This window comes from Ixodes scapularis, unplaced genomic scaffold (genome assembly GCF_016920785.2).
Source record: "Ixodes scapularis isolate PalLabHiFi unplaced genomic scaffold, ASM1692078v2 PGA_scaffold7__128_contigs__length_106722199, whole genome shotgun sequence".
Classification (NCBI taxonomy): domain Eukaryota; kingdom Metazoa; phylum Arthropoda; class Arachnida; order Ixodida; family Ixodidae; genus Ixodes; species Ixodes scapularis.
In genome coordinates this window covers 2,061,816-2,089,054 of record NW_024609882.1, presented here as the reverse complement: position 1 = coordinate 2,089,054, position 27,239 = coordinate 2,061,816, and the positions used below count along the sequence as shown (strand labels likewise).

The 27,239-nt window shown below is 49.1% G+C and overlaps 1 protein-coding gene across 2 annotated transcripts; it reads right to left on the bottom strand.

The window, feature by feature from the left end:
- Window positions 1-2,032: 2,032 nt before the first annotated feature.
- On the bottom strand, window positions 2,033-27,239 carry LOC115314591 (zinc finger protein 512B). Of its 2 annotated transcripts, none has more exons than XM_040501071.1 (3): window positions 27,161-27,239; window positions 7,389-7,930; window positions 2,033-3,316 (listed from the first exon to the last, which is right to left on the bottom strand). In XM_040501071.1, exons 2-3 carry the CDS (start codon window positions 7,919-7,921, stop codon window positions 3,103-3,105), a joined length of 747 nt encoding a protein of 248 aa, XP_040357005.1. In that variant the 5' UTR covers window positions 7,922-7,930; window positions 27,161-27,239; the 3' UTR covers window positions 2,033-3,102. The 2 variants fall into 2 exon arrangements, with proteins under 2 accessions (XP_040357005.1, XP_029829575.1); XM_029973715.3 differs by lacking the exon at window positions 27,161-27,239 and adding an exon at window positions 8,332-8,515.

The following is a 27,239-nucleotide window of genomic DNA, read 5'->3' as shown; positions in this document are numbered from 1 at the left end:
GGGGAGAACAGGTCCCTTCAAATACCGCGAGTTAATAATAATACCTATAGGTACTCTTTTTTTTTTTTTTTGTTAGGACAGTAGATGCTTAGAACAGGCTTCCTGAAAATGTTGTTAATTATGACACATTGGAATCGTTTGAAAAAGGTTCAATGGAATTATATTAATTTTTGTACGCGTTTTTTCTACCTAATTTCTTACCTTTGTCGCACTTCGTGAGTAGCATGATGTGAAACAGTGCAGTTGTGCTTTCAAGTGGCATATCTGTCTCATGTATCTTATTTTGTATGTTCCATTCCTCTAATGCTCCCAATAGGGTGCAAAGTATTTATAAATAAATAAATAAATGAAATGTTGCGCGCGTGGAGAACTGGAGAAAAACACGCAAGTGTTATCTGACTGGTGGCATAAGTCGAGGAAAGAATGATTATTTTCTTATTTTATTCCTGGTGATCCCTAACAAGGAGTGGGGGGGGGGGGGGGGGGGGGGTTGTGATGATGCGCTTCCGTCACACAAATCAGGTTACAAACATTGGTGCACATCTAAGGTCTAGACGTTTGGTACACTGTACAAATGATGTATATTAGCAGTTTAGATGAGAAACACTAGCACGATGGCGCAACCCATCACCCGATTCAAGGAGCTCTAGCTTTTATCCATCTATCGATGCATCCAGCTTTGTGAGACAGCTCTGAGAAGTCGCGTCGGTATAACTGTTTGTCAAGTTCTCCAGCGGCCGGCAGATAAGCGTCTACCTCGCCAAGCGCACAGTTCTATACGCCATTAGACAAAGCACCCGAGGGGACAGAAATCTAAAGTCAGGTTTGTGCGAAGTACACCACCCATTAGCCAGTTTTCTGCGCATGCCCAATGCGATGCCCCAAGCTGTTCGGGGCACCCAAAGCTGTGGGGCCCCCTATTATAAACACTCGCTATCGTGTACTCCCAGTCTCATTGATCAGTCTCATTTGTTCGTGGGCGCACTGGCCGCTTCAAGAATCTCGATTTCTTTGGAGAATGCATCGCGCAGTGCGGGGTTGACGCGCGGGCAGTTACGGCTGACCAGATGGGAATGTGAGGAGCGCACGGCTGCTCTTCCCAGAACCCCCGAAACAACGCGCGCTGACCCACTTGTTGCCGTCGCCGAACAAGGAAAAAGTCGTAGCTGCGCTGTTCCTCGCAGCGCGCCAAGGGAAAGGAGGCTGGAAATACAACAGCAGTATAGCAAGAGCAACATCACCAGCATCACAAAATGCAGCTCTCGCTTCTCCAAAGGGCTGCTTTGTTTTGTTTTGTTTTCCCGTGTGGGCGCCTTTGGAGGGCCGCTGCGTGGATGCAGCACTGCGTCTTCGTCGGAGGCCTCGCCGGTCCGCCCGACGTGCTTCCCGCGTCGGCCCTTTCGATGCGGCCCCGGGAAGGACGCCTGGCTGGTCCCTTCTCGCGTTTCATTCTCACGGTTCGATGTTTGCCACGGCGTTATCTGTTCACGGTTCCGAAGGTATGACATCCGCGAAAGGTGTAACGCTTAATCTATCGGCGGCCTATGTTTAGGTATTCGCACACCAGAGCTTCGCGCGCTACGCTACCGTGTTGAATCGGAGTTTGGATGGGTACGGCGACTCATCTCGAAACGTGTGAAGAGATCGCAGCGACACAGATTGAATGCGGATGCGAGTGTTTGTGTTCCGAAGACATGGCGCGATCGCACACCTTGGTATGGCGCAAAATCGGGTGATGCATTTGGAGGCGTTATTGTGTATGTTTACGTCGTGAGTGCTTTTTTTTTTTTTTTGGCAAGGGGGCGGGCTCTTAAGTTGGAGTTCGGTGAGACGCTGTGAAATGTCTTCATAAGACGGTTCACAAGAAAGCTGTGAACCTGTCCGCAGCTTATCGTTGTCCGTATCGTGCCGCGTTCGCAACGTGGAGCAGCCGTTCCCACGTTCTACGGGCAGTCTTGTAGGACACGGGCTGTTTCGTAAAACAAATCTTAGAAACTGGTAAAAAAAAATAAGTTGATGCCACACCAAGTGGTAAATACAACAACATTCGTTTATTTGTCGTACCTTGCAAGGAAAAAAATACAGCAGTCAAAATGAATTACATATATACACGAGTTATAAAAATGGAAGCTGCACCTTGGTCCTTTTACAGCAATTTGTTTTTCTATAATAAACTGGTTTGTTTTCTTGTAGGAAGCCGTTGCGTTTTTTTTTACAAGGGCGGTATATTACAGTAAGCTCGACGTTCGTTGAACTGGAATGGTTGCTTTTAAAATAATTGGTTCCCGAACACAGTAAACGTGACCCGCGTAGACTCGTCGCTTAATAACAACAATACTTACAATGGGAATAATAGGGTAAGAGAGTGAGGGGAACATGGGAGAGAGAGGAACGAGCGGGAAAAAAAGACTCTTTATACAGAAATATTATTAGAACAGAGATAAGCAACCCGCCGCAGAGAAGAATGAGAAGGACGTGAAAAAGAGCAAGATGGGATCAAACCGAGAACTCGAGGAAGAAAAAAAAAATCACCAAAGAGGATGACGAAAGAGATAACCTCCATTGTTCCTTTCGATTGGAAGAATAGCTGAACCTCGGTAAGCGAACATAAAATGTATACAACATTCAAAGTTTCACTTCCCCAAAGGAAATTGAAAGAACCCGATTCACCGCATGCTGATTCCTTCGTAACAGCGGCAGCTTTGTTTTTCGTCGGTGTCCAAAACATTAAATACCCCTAATTTTCTTGTTTTGTTTTTGCGCACATAACCTAGAAATTAATGAGGTAAATATAATTAGCCTAGTGGATTGATTCGATCTCTTCCTAGCGTAAAACGGCAGCGATTTTCCGGTTGAAAATTCGCGCGTCCTCGTGGTAACAAGCGGTTCTAAATCGAACAGTCGTACGTTGGAAGACAACGAAAGTTGCCTCGGAAAGTGGGCGGCGCGGGGCCCCGTGGGCAAGCGAGCATTTCGTCACTCCTCTCGTGACAGGGTTGTTGTTGGTCCGCGCGTCTCTTTTCCTCTCTGTGCTCCGCAAGTGACGTTACCGAGCGCTTCGCAGTGGATTGTCGTGGCACTTTAAGGATCGTCCCGGGGTTTTCACCAGCCGCCGTGACCGCCGCCGCCGTAGCCGCCGCCGCCGAATCCGCCGCCATGGCCGCCCCCGAAGCCGCCTCCGAAGCCGCCGCCGCCGTAGCCTCCTCCGTGGCCGCCCCCGAAGCCGCCACCGCCGAAGCCACCGCCGCCAAAACCACCACCGCCGAAGCCGCCGCCGCCGTGTCCTCCGTGGTACGTGTGCTTCTTGATGTAGACCCTGCAAGACGACAAGAGGGGGACACCGTCAGTGGACGACTGCCGGTCGCGGCACTTGGCCGCGAAAGCGCTCATGTCCTCCCATGGGAGTCGTGGGCTGCTTGTCAGGGCGGCACAGTGAGAACACGCATGGTTACATCTGAAATACGTTGGCTGTACTTGGAAACGATAAGGAGTTTTATGCCCCCACGCGTTGGGTTCCCCAAACAGATAAGGTTACCCAATCTGTTTGGGTTCTAGACCTGTCTGATAAAACCGACATAAAGCGAAGGAGGATCTGTTAGTTGCCCTTGCCTTCTACAAACCCCGGTATGTTGAGCGTTCGTTAAACTCACCACAACTACACTCCCAAAAATGGGAGGTGTAGTACGTACACCTCTTGTCCCTTATATAACACCCCAAAAACTATCAATTCGACGTTGCCCACTCAGGTAGAAACGACGATATCAACTTTCATGAGCGGCTTGATAGTCGAGTGATTCAACTTTTTAATATAGATAATGCACGCATTAAAGACAACAAAAAAAACACTCAAGGTTTTGTTGGCCCTGCTGCAAAATCAGTTCTGTTTTCCTGTAGCCTTTGCTACGTACAGTAACTATTTAGTAAGTTATATCGCGCACCTATCAAGCCGCCCGTAAAAGTTGGCATCGTCAGTTTCACGTCAGTGGACTGAACGTCGAAATGTAGTTTTCGGGTGTTATATATGAGGCAAAGGGTGTAAGCACTACACCCCATATGTCTGAGAGTGTATTGGAAATGGAAGACATCCGTGGGTGGTCACATCAGCGTGCCCATTTCGCTTTTGTTCAGGAGAGGCCATTTCCAGCCTACGAACAGGCGGAAGGTACGAGACGCGACAAGGAGGCCCGCATTTTGAACAGGTCGGCGTTGCTTCCGCTCAAACAGCCTGAGACAGCGTAGCGTACGGAAGAGTACGCACACACGCGCGAAGCGGAAGACTCGTGTCGTACCTCAACGCTCTCATGCTCATTCGATTCGCCAGACGCGGGCAGGGGCGTCGAGCTCAACTGCACCCAGGCCACGCGTGGCCCGAGCAACCTAGATGCTCCCAACACTCCAGCGTTTCGTCACGGCCGCCAAGAAACAAAACGGGAGACATCTCCACTCGTGCGAAGAAGACGACTCGTCTTTCCAAGGGCGCTTTTTACGAGTAACAGAGGTGGGAGAGAAAGAGCCCTTCTTCAGAATTTGCGCGGGGGGTCCCAAAGGGGTTCCCTTTTTTTGAGGTCAGCGGGCCAAGAAAAGAGCGTCATTCTTTCCCGCACGCGCTCTTTCGCGCGCGCGACGCGTCAGTTCTTGTTTGCCTCTTCGTAACAGTGTGCAGCCCCTACTACCAAGGACCGTCGTGCGGCGGCTCTCCCCGCCGCGCCGGAGACTGCGTGTCTCCCGGCCACGTCAAGGGCATGCCGAGCCGACGAGGCCGGAGCGAGTCAAGGCCTCGTCGAGGTCGGTTGAACAACCCCCTTGTCGAAGCGCTTGTGTCGGATCGCGTCGGGGACCTGACAGACAGCGGCGCTTGTCGAGGACCCTCGTTGTTCGCTGCCACGGGGACCTGGCTGGCAGTGATTCCTTTTTCTCCGAAAACGAGGTCAGAGAAGAAGCCTCCTGCGAGTCTGTTTTCGGGCTGGGCCGGCTGCTCTCGCGTCTTGTGCCGTGGCGGCAGCCAGCGTGCATGGTCCACTGCTGGGCTGAGACACGGACCGACACGCTCCAAGATGGCGTAACGGCCGCTGGCTCCTTTGCTCGTCGGCAGTCTGTTCCCCTAAGCGCCCCCCTTTTGTAGAGGAAGGCTGTTCCGGCTCGCCGAAGGGGCCGGAACAGTCTCGCTTACGACGGGGGATCGGCCGTGCTGCATGCGATGCCCGTGTATAGGAGCGACGAAAACGCTGCGCCCACGTCCCGTTAGAAAAAAAAACAACAACAAAAACAGGAATAAAAAATAATTATATATATGTATAACGGAAAGCTACGTGCCCGATCCAAGCCTAACAGTGAAATTAAGCTTCCAGAATTTACCCATTTGAGCTTGGGTAGTAGTAAAACGAGTCCGAGATGAGGGACATTCTATGCTATAGGCTTGCGTCATGCATGCATCATAGTGGATGGATACGTCGAAAAAGAGAGAGAGAGAGAGAGAGAGAGAGTACGGCGGCGATCTTGAGAGTTAGCTTGTCGCGGAAGAGGAACGCTATGATGGAGTGACATTCAGTGGCACTAGCTGTGAATAGTGCAGACGATTGAGACAAAGTGACAACCAGAAACGCATAACGAGATGTTTTCAGCCAAAGAATCAGTGGGTAGCCACGAGTGACCAAGAACCTGCCAGGAGTTGTGTCAAAGAGTAACGACACGAATTTAGGTATCGCAAAACGCACAGTCAGTGCCGCCTCTCATTGGCGGGAATTCGTAGCGTCATAACTCATAATCGAAGGGAGAGCGTTATGATGGCTAGTGACTTTCCCCTGGTGGAGAGGAAGCTACTGCAGTTATTGAATGCCTAAGAAGCTCAGGGCGTCTCTCAGTATGCTCACGCTTTCTGCTTCGCTCTTCAGAACCTTTATCGGCAGATGGCGCAAATCTCAATGGGCGCGGAGCAAGCATAGAATGCTCTGGACTGGCTACGTTTTCAAGCCTGGCGTCCAGACTGGAGCCCCATGCGGTCAAGCACGTGCAGCATGCGCATGAAAATGGCTTTGGCGGGCTTGTAATATACCTTTTTCCGAATTACCCAAGCATCAAAAAGAATGCCGGGAACGTATGTCCACGCACCGCGGGTGCTGGCGTCTTGATATCTAACTTTTCGAAAGCAAACATCTAAAACAAATGGCACTACTCACGCGCGTTCCACGGGGAAGGCGGGCACGTGCAGCGCATGTACCTACGTTCCCAACATTCCCTTTGATGCTCGGGTAGTTTAGCGAAAGGTCGATTTCACGTGCTTTCTCACACGAACAAGAACATGGCGGCATCCAGGTGCCCTGTTTGCAATCGTCTATACAGGACATACTTTCTCCAGTCCGAGACACTCGTGTGTCGGTGTCATTCCAAGTGACGGGCTCATTGGATAACGCGCATTCGCAGACACGCGCCGTTCTGCACTCGGACAGGGTGGTCCGTAATAATGTCGCTGGAGCACCGCAACGACCGAAATCTTCGAGCGATGCGATCAGTAGCATCTCTCGCAGAGAGAGTCGTCCCGCTTTCGGGGTGGGGTCGACGATTAGAGCCGGAGCGAAAGTCGGAAAACTGGTTCAGCGCACTCTCCGGCGTCTGGGGGATTGTTGTAGCTTATTTTTCTTTCATCGCTCGCGGCCACCGATGGCCAGCTGGAAAATAAGAGGAGGTTCTCCAACGAGGAAATGCCTCCTCGTTTTCTCGATCGTGTAGATAGATATTCGAGAGGACTGCTTTCTCTCTCGTGAAGGAATCGGACATCTCATTTATAAGTGCTTCAGACATCACATTGTAATTGTAAATGGCATCCATCGAACACGTGCAACACGAGTAAGTGAGCAAAGGTCCTGGCAAAGTGGAAATATGAAAACCTTTATGAATAGCGTCGCGAACTAAGACGATGTCCATCGTTGTCAAGCTGCCAAAGAAACTATCTCGTCTCGGGATAGCTAGAGAAAGACTTTACGCATGTGTTAACACGTTGCTAACAATCGTCGGGAGTGACTCTACTTAACTGGTGACGCGTGTCAATAATTCTTATGCTAATGACGAACGCGAAAGCCCTGACGAAACATGCTCAATCAGCGTGCACTAAAATTTGTCCAGGGTTCACAAAAGGAGTGCAGAAACGAGAAAAAAATATTTGTGAAGTATGAGCAGATTAACAGCTGTTCGCGGTACCGAGGTGGACAGCATGTACCGCGAGCTACGCCTTTTCGAGGTGAGACTAACTAGTCGACGCCCGCAATGTCTTCCACAAGTGTGTACAGAGGATCTGGTTTTCGAAGCTACAGACAGAAAAGATCATGATTGGGTTGTTGGGGCGTGCGGACAAGGAAGGCATGCCGCGGAAGTATAGGAGGACGGGTACTCACGGCACGGGCACTTCAACTGGCTTTTTGACGATGATCTCCTTGAACACGGGAACCTTGACTGGAACGGCGACAGGCCTCGGGACGTGGATGACCTTGTGCACTGGGACAGGCACGTACTTGGGTACCTTGACAGGTACCGGGACGGGTACCACCCTGGGTACCGGCACGTGCTTGTAGATTGGCACGGGCTGGTGTTTGATGACAGGCACGGGCACCCCCACGCTCACGTAGTGGGGCACCGGCACCGGCTTGGGCACCGGGATGGACTTGTAGACGGGCACCAGCTTGGGGATCTTCTTGATGACGGGTACCTTGACCGGAACCGGGACCGGATGCGGCACGTGCACCACGTGGGGCACGTGAATGATTTTGGGCACGGGATAGGGCTTGGGCACGGGCACCGGGTGCGGGTACGGGACCACCTTGTGGACTAGCTTGACGATCTCGTCCGGCTTCCAGGGCTGGTGGTAGCCAGCTAGGGCGGCGCCCAGAACGCCCGCCAGAACGGCCAGGGTGAGAGTGCTCGCTCTCATGGTGCTCGCCTGCGAAGAGAAAGTGCGCCGCGCACGGTCAGGACCAGGGGCGCTAGCCCCGTGCCAACTCTCGGCCCCTTTAGCCACCGGACGCACTGGACGGTGCGCGGGGGAGCGCGCGCAGTCCAGCGCGAGAGTGAGCCGCGCGATGAGGACTCTCCGCTGTCCGGAATAGCGTTATGCGATAGACAACCGGGAACACGACCAAGAGGCCGGAAGACAGGGCCGAGAGAGCGGGACGTGCCGCGCGAGCCACAGCGCGGGTTCACAGGCGGTCGAGACCCCGGTGCTTCGACAGCGAGCGCGTGAGTGCGCGGTTCACTTTGGCCGATCACAGTGCTGGAGGTATCCAAGGCGCTGGGCGTTTTCTCCGGGGGAATCCGACGAAGCGGTCACTCCGAATCACTCACCGTTTTGGGGGGGAAACTGATTTTTGTGGGCGTCTGTGTAGGGGACGACTGCACTGCGCGTTTGCTACGGCCGCCGGCGAGCCAAGCTGTGACGACGTTGGAAGGCCCCCGCTGCCTTAAGTAGTCCCTCTCTTCGCGGCGGCCGTTCGCGGGTGACCTACATCGCGATCACTGCTCTAATCCCGATAGGACGGCCGGGCGGGGAGAGGGGGGCGCCCTCACTCGCAGAATGCGATGTCCATTTCACTCGGAGCATGCGCCAGGAAAGGGGAGTCCTCTGGTCGCCAATCCCGCGCACCCCGGTGCGGCCGGGAGGAGAAACTGCGGCCGGGGGAGGGGAGAGGACCCCCGGAGAAAATATTTTTGGCAGTGGCCGGCCCGCCGTGCGGCGGCGCGGGCGCCCTAGCTAGGTTAAAGGCCCAATTCCTGGTAGCAACCAGCGGCGCTGGTTGGCTCCGGGAGAAGACGCTGGGAGAGGGCTGACCCACTTGTGCCGTCCTGGTCGGCGCCCACCGAGGGAGCCACTGGGCCTCGCCGTCGGCCGCTACCGCGGGAGAAAGTGGACGATCTGTTCCCATCTGGCGGCTTCCGGCGGCAGTGTGGTCTTCGGTTCGGGGTCGCTGCCCCGACGCGCACGTCCACTGGCGACCGGCGTCGCGTGGGGGAGTCGAGTGTCGCGGTCTGGGTCCGGGAAGACGCTCCAACCCTAGGCCTTGGGAATCGGTTTTGGCAGTCACGCTTGTGCTTGTGTTCCGGTGCGACAGCGATGGGTACTCAGTCGACGGCGAGAGCGGTGTGCAGGCGTATTAGCGGTCGAAATGGGCAAGATTCACGTAAACAATATGGACAATGAGAAGCGTCTGGAGAAACATCAAGACGGTAGTAGTGTTACTGGTGTCTTGATTTTCGGATGTTCCGGATTTCCAGATTTATTTACATGCATAACTATACAACCTAATAATAGGACTCCACCCTCCCTGTAAAAAAAAAAAAAACGCAATGCAAATAGTTTGGCGGTATTGTAGTGCCGTTGCCACAACGAGATAGACATTGCTATTTTTTCTCTCTCTTCTGTGAATGTTGCTTTTAGCATCCTGGGCTGTTTGCATGCAAGCGCCGTGGCACTTTCCGCACTTACGTGTTTAGTTCAACTATCACGCGCCACAACCTGTCGTGAAAGACCGACCCGTAGTCTCTGAACATGCCCCCAGTGCCGAGATCTCGTCAGAATCATCCCGACTCAGCGAGGCGGAAAAGAAGAACGACATCTCTTTAGCCGCATTGTTCTCCATCCAGAGGGCGCGCAGTACCAACTCTTAGGTTCTTTGCACTGCGGAGTGAATATAGATTTCACATTTAAATATTCTAAGCTTAAATGGTAAAACAAAATGGCTAGGTGGCGTAAGCTACCGCCCGATCCAAAGGGCTCAGCCGTATTCATCCATCCATCCATCCATCCATAGGTTCCCCCCTACTCGAACCCTCTCGAGCCTTCTGCTAAAGCGTGATCGAGCGCCGCCAGTTCATTGACAGACTTTCCGTCTTTTGGCCGAGTCTACAAGCCGGCGGGGGACGCGAGGACGCGCTCGACGGGGTCGTGGGGGTCATTCAAGGTCATCGGCGACGTCGAGAGGTCCCGCCGCCTCCTGGAAAAGCCGTCATTTACATAACGAGTTCGTCGGTGACGATGGCTCGAGTGCCTGGCGGCGAAGACCTCCTCCTCGAGCTTCCTTTGTTTCCCCGCAACTGGGGTAATGCGGTAGTTGCTCATTTCCGCGTCTTCAAATATCTCTCGAGGCGCGTACGAGACGAGAAGGTTCGCCCGCGCTTGTGACCCTCGCTTCGTAGGAAACGCGCACGCCTAGGAACAACGCGAAAGCAAAATGGAGAACGCAAGCTTACATGGCTTATACAATATACGTAGTCGTCTCGATATTATGCGAGGTTAATTTGCTAACCCAAAGGAAAAAAAAAAGAATACGAACTTCGCGCAAGTACCGGTTACCTGACTTAATCACACCCTTCCGCACAAACTGCGCGCGATCATTTTCCACCCCATTCAAAATTTGGGAATCGGTTGGATGGATGAATGTTAATGTAATGGGCTATGCCCTTTGTGACGGGCGGTAGCTTGCGCCACCTGGCCTAAGTGTAAAAAAAGACAAACATACGAATCCTTCCGCCCTTCTAAGCCAATTTTCTCCCCCTATCACCAGGCAGTGTGGGGGCAAAGATTACATTGTCGCCTGCCATCACGATTTCCCCGCTGACTTTGGCGGGGAAGTTCTTCCGTTAAATATAGCTGGGAGATTCCTCCGCTACAGAAATAGGGTAAATCCCTCTGCTAAATTTAAGGTGGAAATTTCTTCTCATGGGGGACGTTTCGTATGACATCAATGTTACGTGACACTGCAATTTTAACAGCAAGCGTTTTCAAATAACTTTAGCGAGCCACACTGAATTTTCGGCTAAGCTTCTCTTACTTCCGCAGCAAGGTCCCCTCGGATATACTCGTAGTATTGCAGTAACTGATCCAAGTACAAAACCGGGATGTTCTTGTTTCGGGTTGTCTGCAAATAGCCAAGTAAAGTAGGTCATGGGAATGTACTCGTTGTCACCTCAAGAGAAAAAAAAACGCCTTCTTTTAATAATCTCAACGCTAAGCGAAGTAGTTCTTAAACAATTCAATAATAATAAAAAACGATGTTTTTCGTGTTTATAGAGTGTTCATGATTTTATTTAAAAAATATAACGGTTTTGAAATTCAGATAAAGGTGTCTTAACAGCGTAAAGGGGAAAACTAGTGACGTTCCGCAGGAGCGTAACTCTTTTACCACACCTTTTGAGGTGGAAATGCGAAGAATTCGTCTGTGTAAGGCGTTTGCTAGGAAGGTCATTATTAGACCCAATTCCCACAGTACCACGCAGCGTATAGCAATAAGAAAGAGAATGCAAATGCAATACGACTTCCTGAGAGAGAAAGAGGCGGAAGCTGGCGGTTTAAATCCGAATACTTTCACGAGATTACGTCATTACGTCATTATTACGTCCCGGTAATATTTTCTGTTGCATACATTCGTTGAAATGCGTTTTATTCATTTTTTTTATTTATGTTATCTTTACGGCCTTGTTGTTGTTATGCGTTTTGTTCCGCTCCCAGCGAGCGAGATTTGAGCGGATTGTAGTTGTGAAAATCTTTCCGATGGGAAAATGTCGCCAAGGAGCAAAGCAAGTGCGCTTGATCCTCACTCCTAATTTGTTTATCTTTTTCTTTTTTACTTTTTTGTGCCAAGTCTATACCCTTCGGGCAATAAAGTTTGGTATAACAGGTGACGCCATCTCATGGGAAATTTTCGCAACTCTCAGACGGCCCGCGGTCGCAATAATTGGACCCGATCTCGAACCTGAACGCTCGTTTTTCTTTAATTTTCTTTTCTGCGACGTTTATTGAGCGAGGAGAAAACTAACGCGTGTTTCATTGGTCGTACACGTCAGGGATTCGTTCTAAACGGTATTCGCGCAAAGTACAAAAATTGTTGCACCGTTTAATGACAGGAGTTTGGAAGAAAAGCACTGTAACCGACGAATAATTTCATTTACGTGATTAAGAAATGTTTCGAAATATTTACTACGTTATAATTATTTGTAATATTTGCTTATATAATCACGCGTAGAGGAGAAAAGGCACCAGTTTTTTCCCATTAGGAATACATTACCAGAAGTCAAGTTTCGACTGGTTGCTGTCTGCATTATGGTATTTGTGCCCGCCAAGGTTTTTTTTTTTTTATTATTATTTGTGCGTGACATATGAAAGCTTAACTATACCGGAACACAATTTGCGGCTCGAAATTCGTTTTCTTTCTGCCCGAAAACCGCCGATTGAGAACTGGCCGGCTCGAGTCGCGCTCACTCTCTTTTCCGTGGTCACGTGCCGTTCTCTATGGTTTAGACACAACCACCAAATTTAATCAAAGTCGTGGGTCATCGAAGGCACACACTCAATATTAAAAATAGAAAAATAAATATGAAACCCATTTTTGTGCTTTCTAAAAAGCTGCAAAGACGTTAATTGAAAAAAAAAAAAAAAAAAAAAAAGATTGCACAGGGAACCGGGACCACTCTGTGCATTCTCTGCGTAATTCTCGATATGGCGTCGTATCGCGGGAGTCGCGGGCTGGACGGCTGAACGGAGCGGACAAAGCGATGGCGGCGGCGACAAAGCGACGGGCGAGGGACTTCTACTTTAGAGCTGTTTTTCGCGGTACCGGCGAATCTGTCTAGCATCGAAAGAGAAATCGTTCACCGATCAAAATAATTAGATTTTATTCCCGTACGACACGACCGACCATTAAGCGAATTCAAACGAAGACATCCTCGAGTCTTGGCCCCTTCTCCTGGCTGAAGACATCGCTTGTGTTATGAACACAAATTTGTGAGAGCTTGAAAAACGCGCAAACGTCAAACACTAAGTGCTTGACTTTTTCGTTTTCTGTGTGACGTGCTACGTGCGTAATTTCGTCTGCCTCGCACAAAAAAAGAAAAAAAAAAGGACACTGTTGGGTGTAGACATATGACTTCTGGCAACCCTCTCCTCCATCTACGGCTATGTTCCAAATCTTACCCGAGTAACCTGTCTCCTACGTCAGCGGGTAATATACCACGTGACATCGCGAAAAAACGATCCGCGACTCGATTTTGGAACGGCCGGAATTATCACCTGAATACTTCGCCGATTGGCCTCGGCTTGGGCTACGGCTAAAATAATACCTAGCAGCGATGGCGAAAAATAGCAGACGATCTGTTTTGATCACGGAGAAAACACTCGAGGAAAGAATAATATTCATCGCTGCGAAGTTTTTCCTCGACAGTGACGAAGCGGTGTTTTCCGAAATGGCTCCACCAATTCCTTTTGTTCACATTACTCGCTTCGGTTTGACATCAAAAATGTGTTTTATTAATCAGCGCGATTGGCTATAAGTCTAGTCCAGGTGCACTAAACGCATACGTTGCACGTATCGTAATTTGCACCGATTTCGTTTCGCGGAAGTTGCTTCCATACGGTGTAGCGGTACAGCGCAGGGGGCTTTCTCAACTATGATACATAACTTACGCTCGATTTGACGCGAATATGATTACGAAATCACAAAGACAACTTTCAAACCGCTATAGGCAATTTCTTGGGGACGGAAATGCGGGGGGAGGGGGGGGGCGATTGTTGACTCGTCATATACATAAACTCTTCGTAGCCTTCCCTGCTTTACAACCTTTATCTTCTAATTTCACACACCCTGGGGACAAAGGAATACTTCCACATCATTTACTGCGGTCGAATATTTTCAGACTTGAACGTAACGGAGTTCCCTCCACCGCCGAGGACGAGGATGCGGAGAAGCTCCTGTTTACGCTCCCACTCTAAAAATAAGACCGGGTATACCTTCCTGCAGAAGGTGGTCTGTCTGGATGTGGTGTATACAGTCAATAGACGGATCTCACTTAGCGTCCGGTGCATACGTGACGCTTTCGGAAAGGCGCAGAAAGCAGACGACGAGCAGATCACGTGACGTATTGACTCGATTTGATCCCACGTTACCCCCCGATCGAGGAGGGTAGCGCGAGTAATTACTCTGGAGTAAACAGCCCGCTTCTGGAACGCGAGTTCTGACGTCATCGAGTAAGCTCGAGTAAGTTTTGGAACGCCACGGTACGAAACCTTTACTCCGGAGTCGGATCGAGTAAAATTTGGCACAAATTTACATTTCTTCTTCCTCCCCAGTTCAGTTTTGGTTTCGGTTTCGAGCAGTTGCGTTCATTGACTTTATAAAAAAAGATATACGTGACGCTCTAGCAAAATATTGATTGGATAGTCTTTTGACACCATAATAAATCGCCTAACAAAAAAAATTAAAACAGTTTTTTTGGGGGGTTTTAGTGTGTGTTTTTTTTTTTTTTTATTAAGTGAAACAATATAAAACGCGTCACGTTGTAAACAAAAACAAAAACACACTTAACACTTCGCGAACGTAAACATCTTTAAAAACGAAGCACATGATAGTGATGACCTCAGCACTAGCCAAACAATTGGTTGGAAACGTCAGAAAGTCATTTATTAGACGATGACGCGCCTACTCGTTTTTGTTTTTAATTGATAACGTTTTGACGAATTTGCAAAGATTGTTAAAAAGTCAACGTGGGACGAATTCAGACGCTACTACAAAATCGTACACCAAAATTATTTCCTTTGAAGTTCCGCGTGTTCGTTGTTTGAGGAATGGAGCCTAAGTAGTCCGCAGAACGAATGATTAAGCGTTGAAACGCCCGCAAGTGTGCATGTTGTATTGGCATTGCGATGCGATACGCTTCGATTCGGCTGCTGAGAGTTTGCCGAATGCGAGTTAAGATTATCCATTTGTCAAGGTCGACCTTATCGGTGCTCGTGGGGGCGGTGCGACATTGACCTAAGAGCAGCAGTCCCGCACTGCTTGTACACAGTGTTCGTCGCAGAAACGATAATGCCCGTGTCCCACTAGAGCGACAAACAGAAACAAACAACAGCGAAAAGCCTCAAACACGAGCATTGGTATCTTTGGCAGGCGTTTAGTCGTTCAGTGCTCGGGAAGTGAGGACGAGCGATTGCGAGCCTGCGAAAGATACCCCCGCGTGCATGATGCTCGTGTTTGAGCATAGCTTCGTTTATTCTACAAAGCCTCTCAAATCGCGAAAGACTCTGGTTTGAGGCTTGTCACTGTCGTTTGTTTCTGTTTGTCGCTCTATAGTGGGACTCGGGCATGACAGAAGTGTGTACGGACACTCCTCGGGTTCGTACGAAGCAGCTTCGTACATACGTAAGCTGCAAAGAAATCTGCAGAAAGTTTTTTTTTTTTTTTTTTTTTTGTATGGCCCATGTGGCAGGACCATCATACGAGGGAGAAACATGACTTGGGGAATCTAAGACTGTTTTTTGCATAATATATCAGCGATGTGACAGCAGCTGGACATGGCGGTTTCATGTGTCTAAAATCTGCTGCGTGATTCATGTTTTTCATGGAAAAATGGTATTCCTAGAGCGGGTATTCCCCTTTCCCCGTCCCGTCCAGTCTGATACCGGCAGTGTCACCCTCGGCTGTCTTCCCGGCATTGCGCAGATGCGTTGCAAAGAAAAGTTGGACTGCTTCAGTGGCAATTTTAACGTTTAAAAACGGTGACGGGAGAGAAAAAAAAAGTGTGTGGGTTTGTGTGTGTGTGGGGGGGGGGGGGGAGGGGGGGGGGAGATAAGCGATTACCAACCCGTCTATATCAAGAGAAGGAAACATGGGTTACTGTATTGTAAGGCTTGTCGGAGCTTTGTATTACCTACTGGGGCAGTGGTTCTCAGCCATTGATGTTTTGCGGACCTTCGATCATGGATCGGCAGGGATGATGGAGGACCCCATTTGTGGTGAGGGGAAAGGTATATGTTAATTATGATAATTATTTTAAAAATGGATATAACTAAGGACTAGTGTGAAGTAGACTTTTCTGCTTCACAGACACACGAGAAAACTCACCCCAACAATTAAAACGTTTCTTCTCAATCTGAAAAAAAAAAAAAAAAGACAATTTTTATTGCCGGGCATGACTGATGAGCGAGGGCTTCGCGGAACCCTAGAATGCCTTCGCGGACCCCAAAGGGTCAGCGGACCGCCATTTGAGAACCACTGTACTAGAGTACAATAAACACCACGTAAACCCCCCGCCCTTTTTTTTTTTTTTTTCGAGGTGTTGGTCTTTTTTTTTTTTTTTTAATGTACTTCCGCAAAGCAGGAAGATAGCAAAACCAGTTGCAAAGACGTCATGGTAGCATTGAGGACCGAGGTGCTCTATGAAAATCTATTAGTTCCCAATTAGAAAGTTATTTTGTTGGGGCGGGGGGCGTCTATCTTTTTAAACGATGCCGCAACTCGTGCAACACCGAGTTGAGAGTCGGGCAACCCTAAAGTCAAACGGTGCTTATGCCCAGGGCCGTAACCAGGGGGGGGGGGGGGGGGGTTAGGGGGTTCTGACCCCCCCCCCCCCCCCCCGAAATTTTTTTCTGGGTACGGCCCTCGTCGGTGCACTTTCAGCCAGCCGATTTTAATCTCCACCTCTGCGCACGCGCAGTGGCACCGGTCGGCTACCGGGTACCAAACCGGGACCGGTTCTTCGGTTTGCTGTAACTCTCCATTATATGCCACCGATGCACATGATTCATAGGCGAAAATAAGACAAAATGGCCGCCGTTGTCCCCGAAAACTCCCCCCGAAATTTTTTTCTGGGTACGGCGCTGCTTATGCCGTTATCTGTTACCACCGTGGGTGCTAGACCTAGCCTTGAGCCAACTTTAAGCTCGTTCACCATGTTGGCATCGCACCGAGACTGTGGCAGAACAAATAGAAGAATGTAAAGCGCAGAGAAAGCAACAAAGAGAGACAGACAACGTCGCCATTCCCTTTTTGTTTACCCTCTCTCTGTCAAGCCAACGTCCCTACTTACTTTTACGGCAACCGTCTTTTTTCCACCACTTTAGTTCTTTTTTGTGTACTCCAGCCTCGGTTCAATGTCATCATGAGAAACTTCCGCCAGCTCGATTGCGCACTGATTTTTTAAAATGTATTCATCGATTTTTGTTGATCTATTTATATAACTGTTTTGTGCTTATTTATTTATATGACTGGTTTGTATTTATCTCTTTATATGACTGGTTTGTGTTTATGACCGTTAAAATATTGGTACATTCAGGGTGTCCCAGAAAAAAACGTAAAGGGTGCATCGCCGAAATTCTCAACCGTAAAAGACAGCGCTTGAGGTCCGAACCAGGTGGCAAAGTTTCAGCGCGAACCAATATTTTATTGGAAAGTTATAAATGATTTTCTAAAAATCTCAATGGGAAAATAAGGTAACAGTACAGAAACAAATACGTGGTCAAAATGGCGAAAAATTTAAATTGCAATTAGATGCGTAAATAATACGTAAAGGACGAGCGAGAAAAAAATATAAAGGACAAACAAAAGTGAAGAAAGAATTAATAAGAAAACCATACGAGCAAAACAAAGCTTTCAGATGACGCCAAAGTGTTTCCTCACATGGTACAGGAATGAGCTAAAAAAAAAACAAAAAAACTAGAGTTAGTTATTTCAGCGTGTGGGTAAAACAACCAAATTCTAGTTCTTTATTCTCATTTGTCTGAATGGGCGGAAAACATGCTGATTTCTTCTGGTTTCGTTCGAACCCTGAAGCGCTCGAGACACAGTCACAGACGCTCGTAACCGGCGAGAGATCAGATCTGTCGCCGCCCAGTAAGCTGTAAAATCCGTTCCGCGCGCGCGCGGTATCTGAGACGACGATGTGGCGTATCAGTCCGTCTGACGATGGAGTCGGCCCCTCGAGTTGGGCTTTCCAGCGCTTCTCGGAGGCCGCCGTCACTCGCTCGAGGGAGTCGTCAGGTCGCCGCGACCGGGATCGTGCCCGAGCGCGGAGAGGACTATCTCGCAATCCAAGCGCCCTTTTATTTTGCGTTGTTACTCTCGACGGCTTCTTTGTCGTCTTTTTTTAATTTTATATATTTTTTGTGTTTGCGTTGTGTTTTTTTATGGCTTGTTTTATTGAACGAGAGGAACCGCTGACTGCGGAATGGGCAGCCTCCTTTCGTAAGCGCGGCGGCGGAAGGTTCCTGGTAAACTCTGTCGAAACAGCTTAGTGGCGTGCGTGCCGCTTGGCCGAAGTAGTGTGCCTAGCTTTCAGAGTGATTTTTCAAGTGCTCGTTCGAAGTCACGTGGTTTCTGGGCAGCGTAAAGTACAGCACGGCTGGCGACGAGTATACGAAAGCGTCTATCGCCTACAAGCGTCTCCAGCCTTGTGCTCCCCGCACCGCAACGACGACACGGAAGCGCACTTGCGGCGATTCCGCGCGGGAAGCGTCTGCTAGAAAATTGTAAACGCTATGTGTTGGTTCGAGTTGCTCCCTCTCTTAATTCTAGGCTCTCCAGGCGAAGGGACCGGGAAATTAATTTTGGGCTGGGATGAATTGGTATTTTTACTAATCGCGTATCGTTTAGTGCGCCGAAAATAAAACTAGCACACGCGAGGGTAGAAAGTTAAAACCTGGTTTTCTGTACGAAAATCGGAAAATATAGCGGACTATTTCGTACCTTATTTTCTTGCGAAAGTTCTCCGCCTTTTCACTGCGATACATTCGTGGTACCCAAAGCACGTCAGCCGTCTCCCTGCAGCTCACGCATGGGACGCGAGCACTGCGTCACTTGAACGTACGCGCTCGTCAACAATAAATCCGTCGACGAAGATTTGGACTCACGTTCGTGGCCAATGAGTGACGTTAAGGCGCTTATCGTTCTTTGAGTACGACAGGTTCCACGGTGTGCTTAAAAAGCACGGTGGAAGCCCGGAGTCATCGTCTCCGTTGCCCAAGCACTTCACGACCAGGTGATTTCTCATTCCGCTTTTGAGTTGAGGATTAAAGCTAAGAAGAAAGGTAAAAATCATTTCATGGCCCCTTTAATGTTCAGATTCCACGCCGAATGGCCCTCCGGAATTTTCCAAATGCCGCTTTCACGCCCTCGCACCGGCGAGGAGCAAAATGCAAATAGAAAGAAGCATTATATAAATTCAACAATGATAACAATATCAACACCACCAGCACCGACAACGAGACACACCGACAACGACAACAGAATCAGAAGAAGAAAACAATTGCGGTGGCTTAGCTCGGCTATGCCAGGATATACGTAGCATGAACTTATGCGCACAAAATGAGAGGCGCTATCAAGCGGCATCGGTGCAGCGTCAGATTTGGCTACTGCGCAACGGAGGCGCACAGCTGGGCACGCGGCGGCGCCAGTGCGTCTACCGCGGTTATGACGTCACTCCTCTGGAATGCGCAAACCGGCGAGGCAAGCGCGGCAGCGGCGGCTCCGGCGCGCCAGCTGTGCGCCGTGTGACGTCACTGCTCCTCGCGCATGCGCAGCGCGGAGCACGGCTCATTATGCGAGCCACGCGAAACTGCTCAACCTCGGCCAGTGTAGCTCACGCTACAAAAAAGTTACGAAAGGTACAAGCTCTCGCTGGTTTATTCGATAGTTTCCGCGATGGATTGGCTCTATCATAACATCAGGTCGAGTTCAATACCAGGTTGGATAAAAACTGCTCTCCGCCGAATCCGACTCAACCTGGCTTTAACTGGATTTCAGAGGAGCCTCACCCGCTAGCCTGGTTTCATCCCTGGGAAAACTGAGACGTAGTGGAAGCACTTGACACGTCAAATATCACTGCTCCCTTTGCGCGAGCCAAAGTAAGGAACCGAAAATCTTGCGTTGCCTGCACTCCGAAACCGAGAGACGCTCAGTTTCGTTGATATACTCGTGTCCTGAGTTCGAGACGACAAAAAATGTACATACCCAAGATGGTCTTATGTCACGACAAAATGATACCAACCGCTCAATTACGCATGCAGAACGTAAAACGTGCAATAAAATTAGTTTTGTTGTTTAAGAAAAATTAAACGAAACTTCAAATAGGCCGCTACCCCCCCCCCCCCCCCCCCAAATAAATCAAGTTAGAACGCGGAACACCGGCTTCCGGCGTTCGGCTTTCGCACTCGAACGGGTTCGACGAGTGCAGTGGAAACAAAGGCAGCAAGCTTTAGGTGTACCCACTATAATCCTTCCAATCAGAGGTCGGCGTTCTCACGTCCCTCCCTCTCCTTCTCTCTCTCTCACTTTCTCGGCGCATTGTTTTGTTTTCCGGTAGCTCTGTCCACTGCATCTCACACTCCAACATGCTCCGAGAAAGTCGTATACTTACACTGCCACCGCAGAAGATGGCATCCACAAATAAGACATTCACGGAGCGCTCACGGGCTGTAGCTTGTGGGAAAGAAGTGCGGGAAAAGAAGCTATCACTTACTAAACATCCTCGAAGTCGAATAGCTCCCAAAGGAAAGTAATGCAGAGTCAATCCAGTTCTTTATGCAGTAAGCAGGGCAGCTTTGCACCATCCGGTCTCCACATGTGTATACAGTCTCTGTGCTTCTGTAACACATTTTGTGGTATATCACTGCCTTTGCAGCGCTAGTGCGGCAAATGGGCGACTTTTTTTTCAAATAATTGTTTCTGACACTGTTCGGTACCTATCAATAGTATTATAGAAAACAATAATACTAAACCCGCCTGTTTCTAGCTGCTCGAAGCAAGAAACAGGCAGCTGCCAGTCCCTGTCGTATCTGTGTATTTCCTTCTTCGTCGTTGTCTCGTTCTCGCTATTTAGTTACTTAGTTTTTTGGTTTTTCTTTCGATTTTGATAGAAGTGTGTTTTTTGGCCAGTGCACGAAGAAGGATGCTGATATGGCACACGAGCTTGACAGGGATGAAAGGATAACTTTACTAAGACCGTGGTAGGCATCACGTGGGCACAACTTCAGCGGCGAGGAAAGGGTAAAAGGAAGAGGGGAAACACAGCGGAAGGACGTTCGAGGAAAGAGTGACGGAATTCTCGAGGGTTTCCTACCGCATAGGTAGGAAAATGCGAAGATGTCGTCACTGGTTCCTCGGACGAAATCTTCGAGACGTCCTTCGCGTCCTACACACGAGTTGTCGTGAGCCCCGACAGGAACTCCGTGCGCTTTTTTTCCCTCGCGCGTCTCGAGCCGACCGAGGAAGAAAGTACTCCAGTTCCTTAAATACTCATTAAAATCTAGGCCGACGTGCCAGCGAGCAGAAGGAAAAGACGCTCCCTCAAAGCTTCGCCGGAGTGGTACCTCGTTTCGCCTTACGAATCGCGATATAGGACCGCAGACAACGCTGCGTTTCTTCGAAGCCATTCGAATGCGGCGTGAGCGTCACGTGATCTTCGAGAGGTGGTGCAGAGGCAAGCCGGGGAGCGTATAGTCACGTGACACATTTCTGAGCTCCGGATTGGCTGGGATAACTCGTAGCGTCCGGTGCGGTCCATCGTATAAGCTGAAAAAGGAGCGTATCGAAGTGTTCGACCCTGCCCTCCCGAGAACGGAATATAAAAAGTGGGTAAAAGGAACAGGACGACGAGAAGAGCGCGAACAAGGCGATGGAAAAGACGGCTCTTACGCAACTATGGGTCTATGGCCAGTCCGCGTCTCACTTACGAGATCGGAGGAGCGACCACGACGTGCATCGACTCTCTCCTCCGCGTCAAGAAATGAAGCCGCCACGTTTTCCGTCGTTGAGGCTATCTGGGCAGATCATCGGAGACGCGTGCCGCGCTCCGGCAACACGACCTAGAAGACAAGTCCTTCTCGTGACGTCATCATTCAAGGATCCCCGACCTGCCTCCAAGCGCCCGGACACGCTGAAGCTTGTCGACGAGAGGCGCCGCAAAGCGGATGACGCGTTTATTTTGGAGTCGCCCCGCGCTAGCGTCACGCTTTTTGTAAGACGCGAGCTAGGCGGCCCTGCGTGGATCCACAAGTGATGACGTTCGGGGGAAGCGCAGGCCTTCTAGCCGGGCTCCGGTCAGCGCTGAAGGGCCTGCGGTGGCGGCGGCGATGCTCCGGTTCTCCCTGAAGCTCGTTCTCCGAGGGCTCCCTTCTCGTGTCTCCGCAATTTCGATCTGAGCCTGCCCGGTCGCCGTGGACGCGAGATGGCTTCGAGTGATGCGAGCAAGAGGGGGCACAGCGTTGACCCTGACGTGGTCGGGAGCAGCTCAGGGTTCAGCGGCGTGAGGCCGGTCTCGCCTCTGCCTTCGAGCAAATCGGCCTTCAGCGCGCTGCCTGGACGGACTTTCGCATCGCATCGACCGCGAATAATGACGATGCCTCCCAGTGCGTCGCTCTCCGTCCGCGGTTATTTTTAGCCGCGTGTCTCGATCGTGTCTCGTGTAGCTGTTGTTGTTTTGAATTGCTGTCGTGTTGTATGATCTTCGTTGTTGTTGTTTGCTTTGTCGTTAGGCCCGCGGGGGTTTTGCCGAGATGAAATGGTACCCTCCTGCGCGCGCTCGTGCAGTTTCGGCGCTGCTGCTACCCCGCGGGTTATGTGTTTGCGTCTCATAAGTTGCGCACACAACAACGACCAATCACGGACGGAGGTCAGGCGCCAACGTTTCGTTTTGGGGAGCGAGCACCGCTTACTAAAATGCTCACGGAGGCGCCCCGGCCCCCGACACGTTCCGAAGCTGCGTGGTCGTTCCCGTGTCTCTCTGGGCTTCTATGGCTTGCCCTGACGTCACATCGGCAGCCATTGTTGAGGCCTTACGGCTGACCACTTACCGTTTGCAGCGTACATTTCGTAGCACCGAAGCTGTTTTTCCTCGGCAAGAACAAGTAGGAAGGACCGCAAGCCAGCGGTGTGATGACGTCACGTGAAAGCCATGTAATGTATGGCGCCTAACCCTAACCAGGAGTTTATATATATATATATATATATATATATATATATATATATATATTACTTTCACATTCGCGATTCTGAGGTCACCGTACCCGAGTGTGCTAAAGCACCGTATAGCTTAAAGCAGGTGAATATCCCGCGGTAGAAGCCAAGGATTCCTGGCTCAATTTTCAGCCCTGCTCGTTTCGATCTAGACGAGCAACGTACCGCCTTGCGGTCCCGTAATCACTGCTGCGTAATGCACGTTAAAGACCCCAGGCTTGCAGTGGCACAGCCCTGGCTGAATTTCACATCTGCAACGGAGACGCCAGACTCGCTAACTTTCCTTTCCCTAAACATTCGCACGACACAATTACTGTGGTAACGCGAACACGCGTTATCACAAATTTTATCAGACATTTTTTTAAAAAATAGTATGAAACAATGGCAATGCGTGGTAGAAACCGAAAGCTCGCGAAAGGAGTTTGCACGAGCTTAAGAACAAAGAAAATTAGACAAAGGCGTCATTTTGAGCGTGTACACACAGTTTCATTGAGTGTGTCATCTATGCCCGAGGAATGCCTTCACCCTGACACAGATGCAGATGCTGGCACCCAGCATCGTGTGGCAAAAGGAACTTTTAAACTACTCAAAGCCAACACACGGATATCAGGGCACGCAATAAATTTCCAGCTCGCAAAGAGCTTCATCCAGTCCCTCACACTACCGCCAGTTGTCTCCTGTCTATGCTGCATAATGTTTCTGGCAAGTCATTGGCTCGCATGCTATTCGTTAACGCAGAGCAACATCTAGACTGAATCAAAGGGAATAACAGAGAGACGAGCAAAACCCGCAGGCGAGCTGGTGAAGCATTAGCATAACTCCTTCCGTGCCTGAGGCTTAGTTATTATGGTAATCAAAGCCGAGCCGTCTGATCATCTCGTGGTTGTATCGAGAATCAGATTTGCCCCAACGGGTACGATAAAGACCACTCTTCTACACCCTCGTCCTGAGTTACACCGGTACCGAAAAAAACATGATAATGAAAATAAAAAGTGTGAAAAATAATCTAGAGGTTTTTTTTTTCGGCGACCGTGGTACAATAGCAAACCCGGATAAAGGCGAGGAAACGGAAAAACAAAAACGTAAAATCAGAGAGACCTCCGGAGAGAGGAGGCGGCATTCGACTTACTTTCCGAAACGAAACCAGCCAGAGAAACCCAGTCGGCGTTCCAACTTTTGCTTTCTGGTTCGTGGCTAACTTGGGTATTTCGTGTTCCCGTTTTTTTTCTCATATGTGTTTTTTTTTTTTTTTCGCATAATATATTTCTCTTCCCACTCATCCGGCGAGTGGAGCCATCTCTTGCTCGCCATCGGAACTAGCGCTTTCCGTCCGCGGTGCGGGTATACTATTCGGTCGTATAGTAGTAGTAGTAGTGGCATTCGATTTGTGCTGCGTGGAGCGCGCGTGCTCTGCGTCGGCTCTGGACGCACTAAAGAGACCCGCCTGTGGTTTTCGGCGTTATTAGGGCGTGACAACGCGAGACTTGCGGCGGCGTTCCGGGCTTGGGCGCTTTCTGCCTCTTATGTTTATTTGTTTGCGAAAGACGGCCTTCGTGAAATCGTAGAAGAAGGACGGTAGTTGCCGCTGCCCTCACGCTTCGTTTCTCCGCCAGTGAAGCCTTCATTCGAGCCACATTGCGCGGAAGGCCCCCCCCCCCCCCCCCCCCCCCCCTTGTTCAGCGGACCTCGGAAACCTTTTCGGCGGCTCGGCACGAGCGGAGGGTGTCGTGATTGCATTTTTGAAACGCGATGGAGCCGTATACCCCCGTTTGTGACGATCGTAACCAGTCACTCCTAGAGCGCCCCCATAAAGTGAAAAGTAACGCCATTTTCCTCCTCTCAGCTTCTATCTTTCTCGTTGCACGGCGCCATTTTTGAGCAAAGACTCCGCGGTCAGCGAAACGATTACGTGAGCCCGAGTGACGCCGTGATTGGCCGGCATTTCCCTCTCCCTTTACCAGCCTCTCTCTTCCTGGGTGCGCGACACCATTTTTGAGCGAAGGCGCTTTCGAGGAGGAACAATTTGAACAATGAATCGCGTAGCTTTTAAAGATATGCAGGGCAGGTGGATAATAAAGATCGATTAGATTTTAATCGTGAATTAAATTATGATTTAAACCCTGATTAAAATCGGACCAGTTTCATAGTTGATGACTGAAATCGAAGCTTTCCCGCATAAATAATTCCGAAAATATTTCTTCCGATATTCACAGTTTGTCTATCATTTGATGCGTTTTGCGTGCATCATTTGTATTGTATTCAAGTAAAATAATCATCAGGCAGAAAGATGTTTATAAGGTTGAACACAAGCAAAGATGAGATGCCCTTCTCAGCAAATCGGAGCGCTGGGCTTGATTTCTACCTTCCGCCTCGTTCGAGTTGCATAACGCCCTATTGAAACGAAATCAGAACGCAAACTAAAGAGACAGAAACCGGACAAGTAATTTCCTATTGCAACATAACGCGAAAGGAAAAACAAAAAAAAAAAGCGTTTTAACTAACTATAAAATATAATCAAGTTGTTTTCTTTTTATATGGCGGGAATTAGAGCAATAAAAACTTGTTAAATAAAGCTGCGTACTTTAGATGTACATTAATTCGTCTTTCCGCATTGAACGGACGAATTGATGAATCGATCTGCCATGTTTAAAATATTCATCTAGAGGTAAGGCGTCGTTAGTTTCTAGCTAAAGTGAGTTAAATCAAATTAATGTGGTTTAAATCAATAGATCTTATTGATTCCATTTCCTTCAGAAGTGCACGATTTTTTAAAATTTTTTATTCGCCTCGATGCGTTCAGTTGAAGTAATATAGCCTTCTCAAACAAGATGTAATTAATGCGACGCCTACAAATTTAAATCAGTCAACCAAAAAAGTCATTACTTGTACCCACCCCATTCATTAATTTTTTTTCTTTCATGTTTATTACGAGCTAATTGCAGCAAGGTTCCGATTCCTTGCGTGTGACTTCCATCGCGAAGAGTGCATAAAATCACATTTGATTGTGAACAGGAGTGCTCAAAATTGTGTTTGGGCAGTATTTGCAATACGAATATTTCAAATACTTATTTTTTTTTTTGTATTTAAATGCGATTGAAAAATACAAACATAAGCCAATATGTGATTGAAAACAAGCTGTAGAGGTTCTAAAAAATGAAAGACGTTTACGAATCTCTTCAACGCGAAACTAGAGCGCAGCTCTTGAGGAGGAGGAGTGAAGGGTAATGCCCCTCCTCCTCCTCCCCTCATACTCCTCTCCCCTTCCTCCTTCTCTCCTCCTCATTCCTCCTATCCTTCTCCTCTCCTCCTGCCGCTGCATTTGTTCATGGGTGACGTGGCACCAAGTCGTGACGTCATTTTCTTCGCTAAATGTAGCGGGGCAACTGAATTTGTCTTGAAGACACGTGACGTCAATTTCCCCGCTAAATTTAGCGGAATCATTTGCTCCCTAACTTTAGCGGAGAAGCGTCCCATAATGCAACGCGCGCGGTTACGCCGTTGTCGACGCCGCCGCCGCTCAACCCGGGCACAAACGCCTAACAACAGCGCTCAAAAAAATAAATAAACGTGTTAGAGGTGAATTTTAGCGTATTTTTGTTCTGGAATTTGAATATCACGAGCATTTCACCAATACGTATCAATAAACACGAGAAACAAACAAAAAAAGTATAAACGCTGGGTGTGACCTCGTACCCGGAGGTTTCAGTAGCCTTGCGCGTGCCGCTTGTGAGGGAACGCGGGCAGCGTTTGCGAAAAGCGCGGAAAGGTCGAGATCTCTGCCTAATGACGTCCTGATTCTCTCCTCGCATCGAAAGCGAAGGGAAGAAGGTGCTTCAGCGCTAATTTGAAAGCGCTGTTGTGGCTACTTGGCGCATCGATCTGAAACATAATTCTGATATTCGTAATCCTAGAGACCAAATAGAGACGACTCAAGTTTTTTTTTGTTTTTTTTTGTTTGTTTTTTAAATACAGATTCGTTTTAGTTCCTTTTAAAATAAAAAACACAGAATACACAAAGTATTTCAAATACTTGGTATTGAAATACTACCGATCCGTGATCGAGACGTTCTACAACGTTCCGCCCGATCGACTTTATCTTAGTCGAAGACAGCTTGTACAAATCACTCTCCCTCCAATGATGGCTGGCTCGATATATCGCGCCTGTGTGACTCTGTCGTCTCAAACAAATGCTCCAACTGTTTCTATTCATTCCCTTTCCCGTTCGTAAAGGTCCTTGCCTTTTTCTTTTCTTTTTCTTCTTCCGCGCTTTTGATAGTTGCTTTCTTTTCCTACCTTTCGTTTTCTCTCACCACGCGCCAACGGCAACTGGCTACTACTCGATACAATACGAGTTATGCGCAGCGCGATACTGCTATATACGAAAAGAAAAACAGGCTTACGGGTAACAACGACAACAACAGAGCGGCAACATTTCTCCCCAGTCGACACCAAGAAAGATCTCAGATCGAGTTGTTCTCG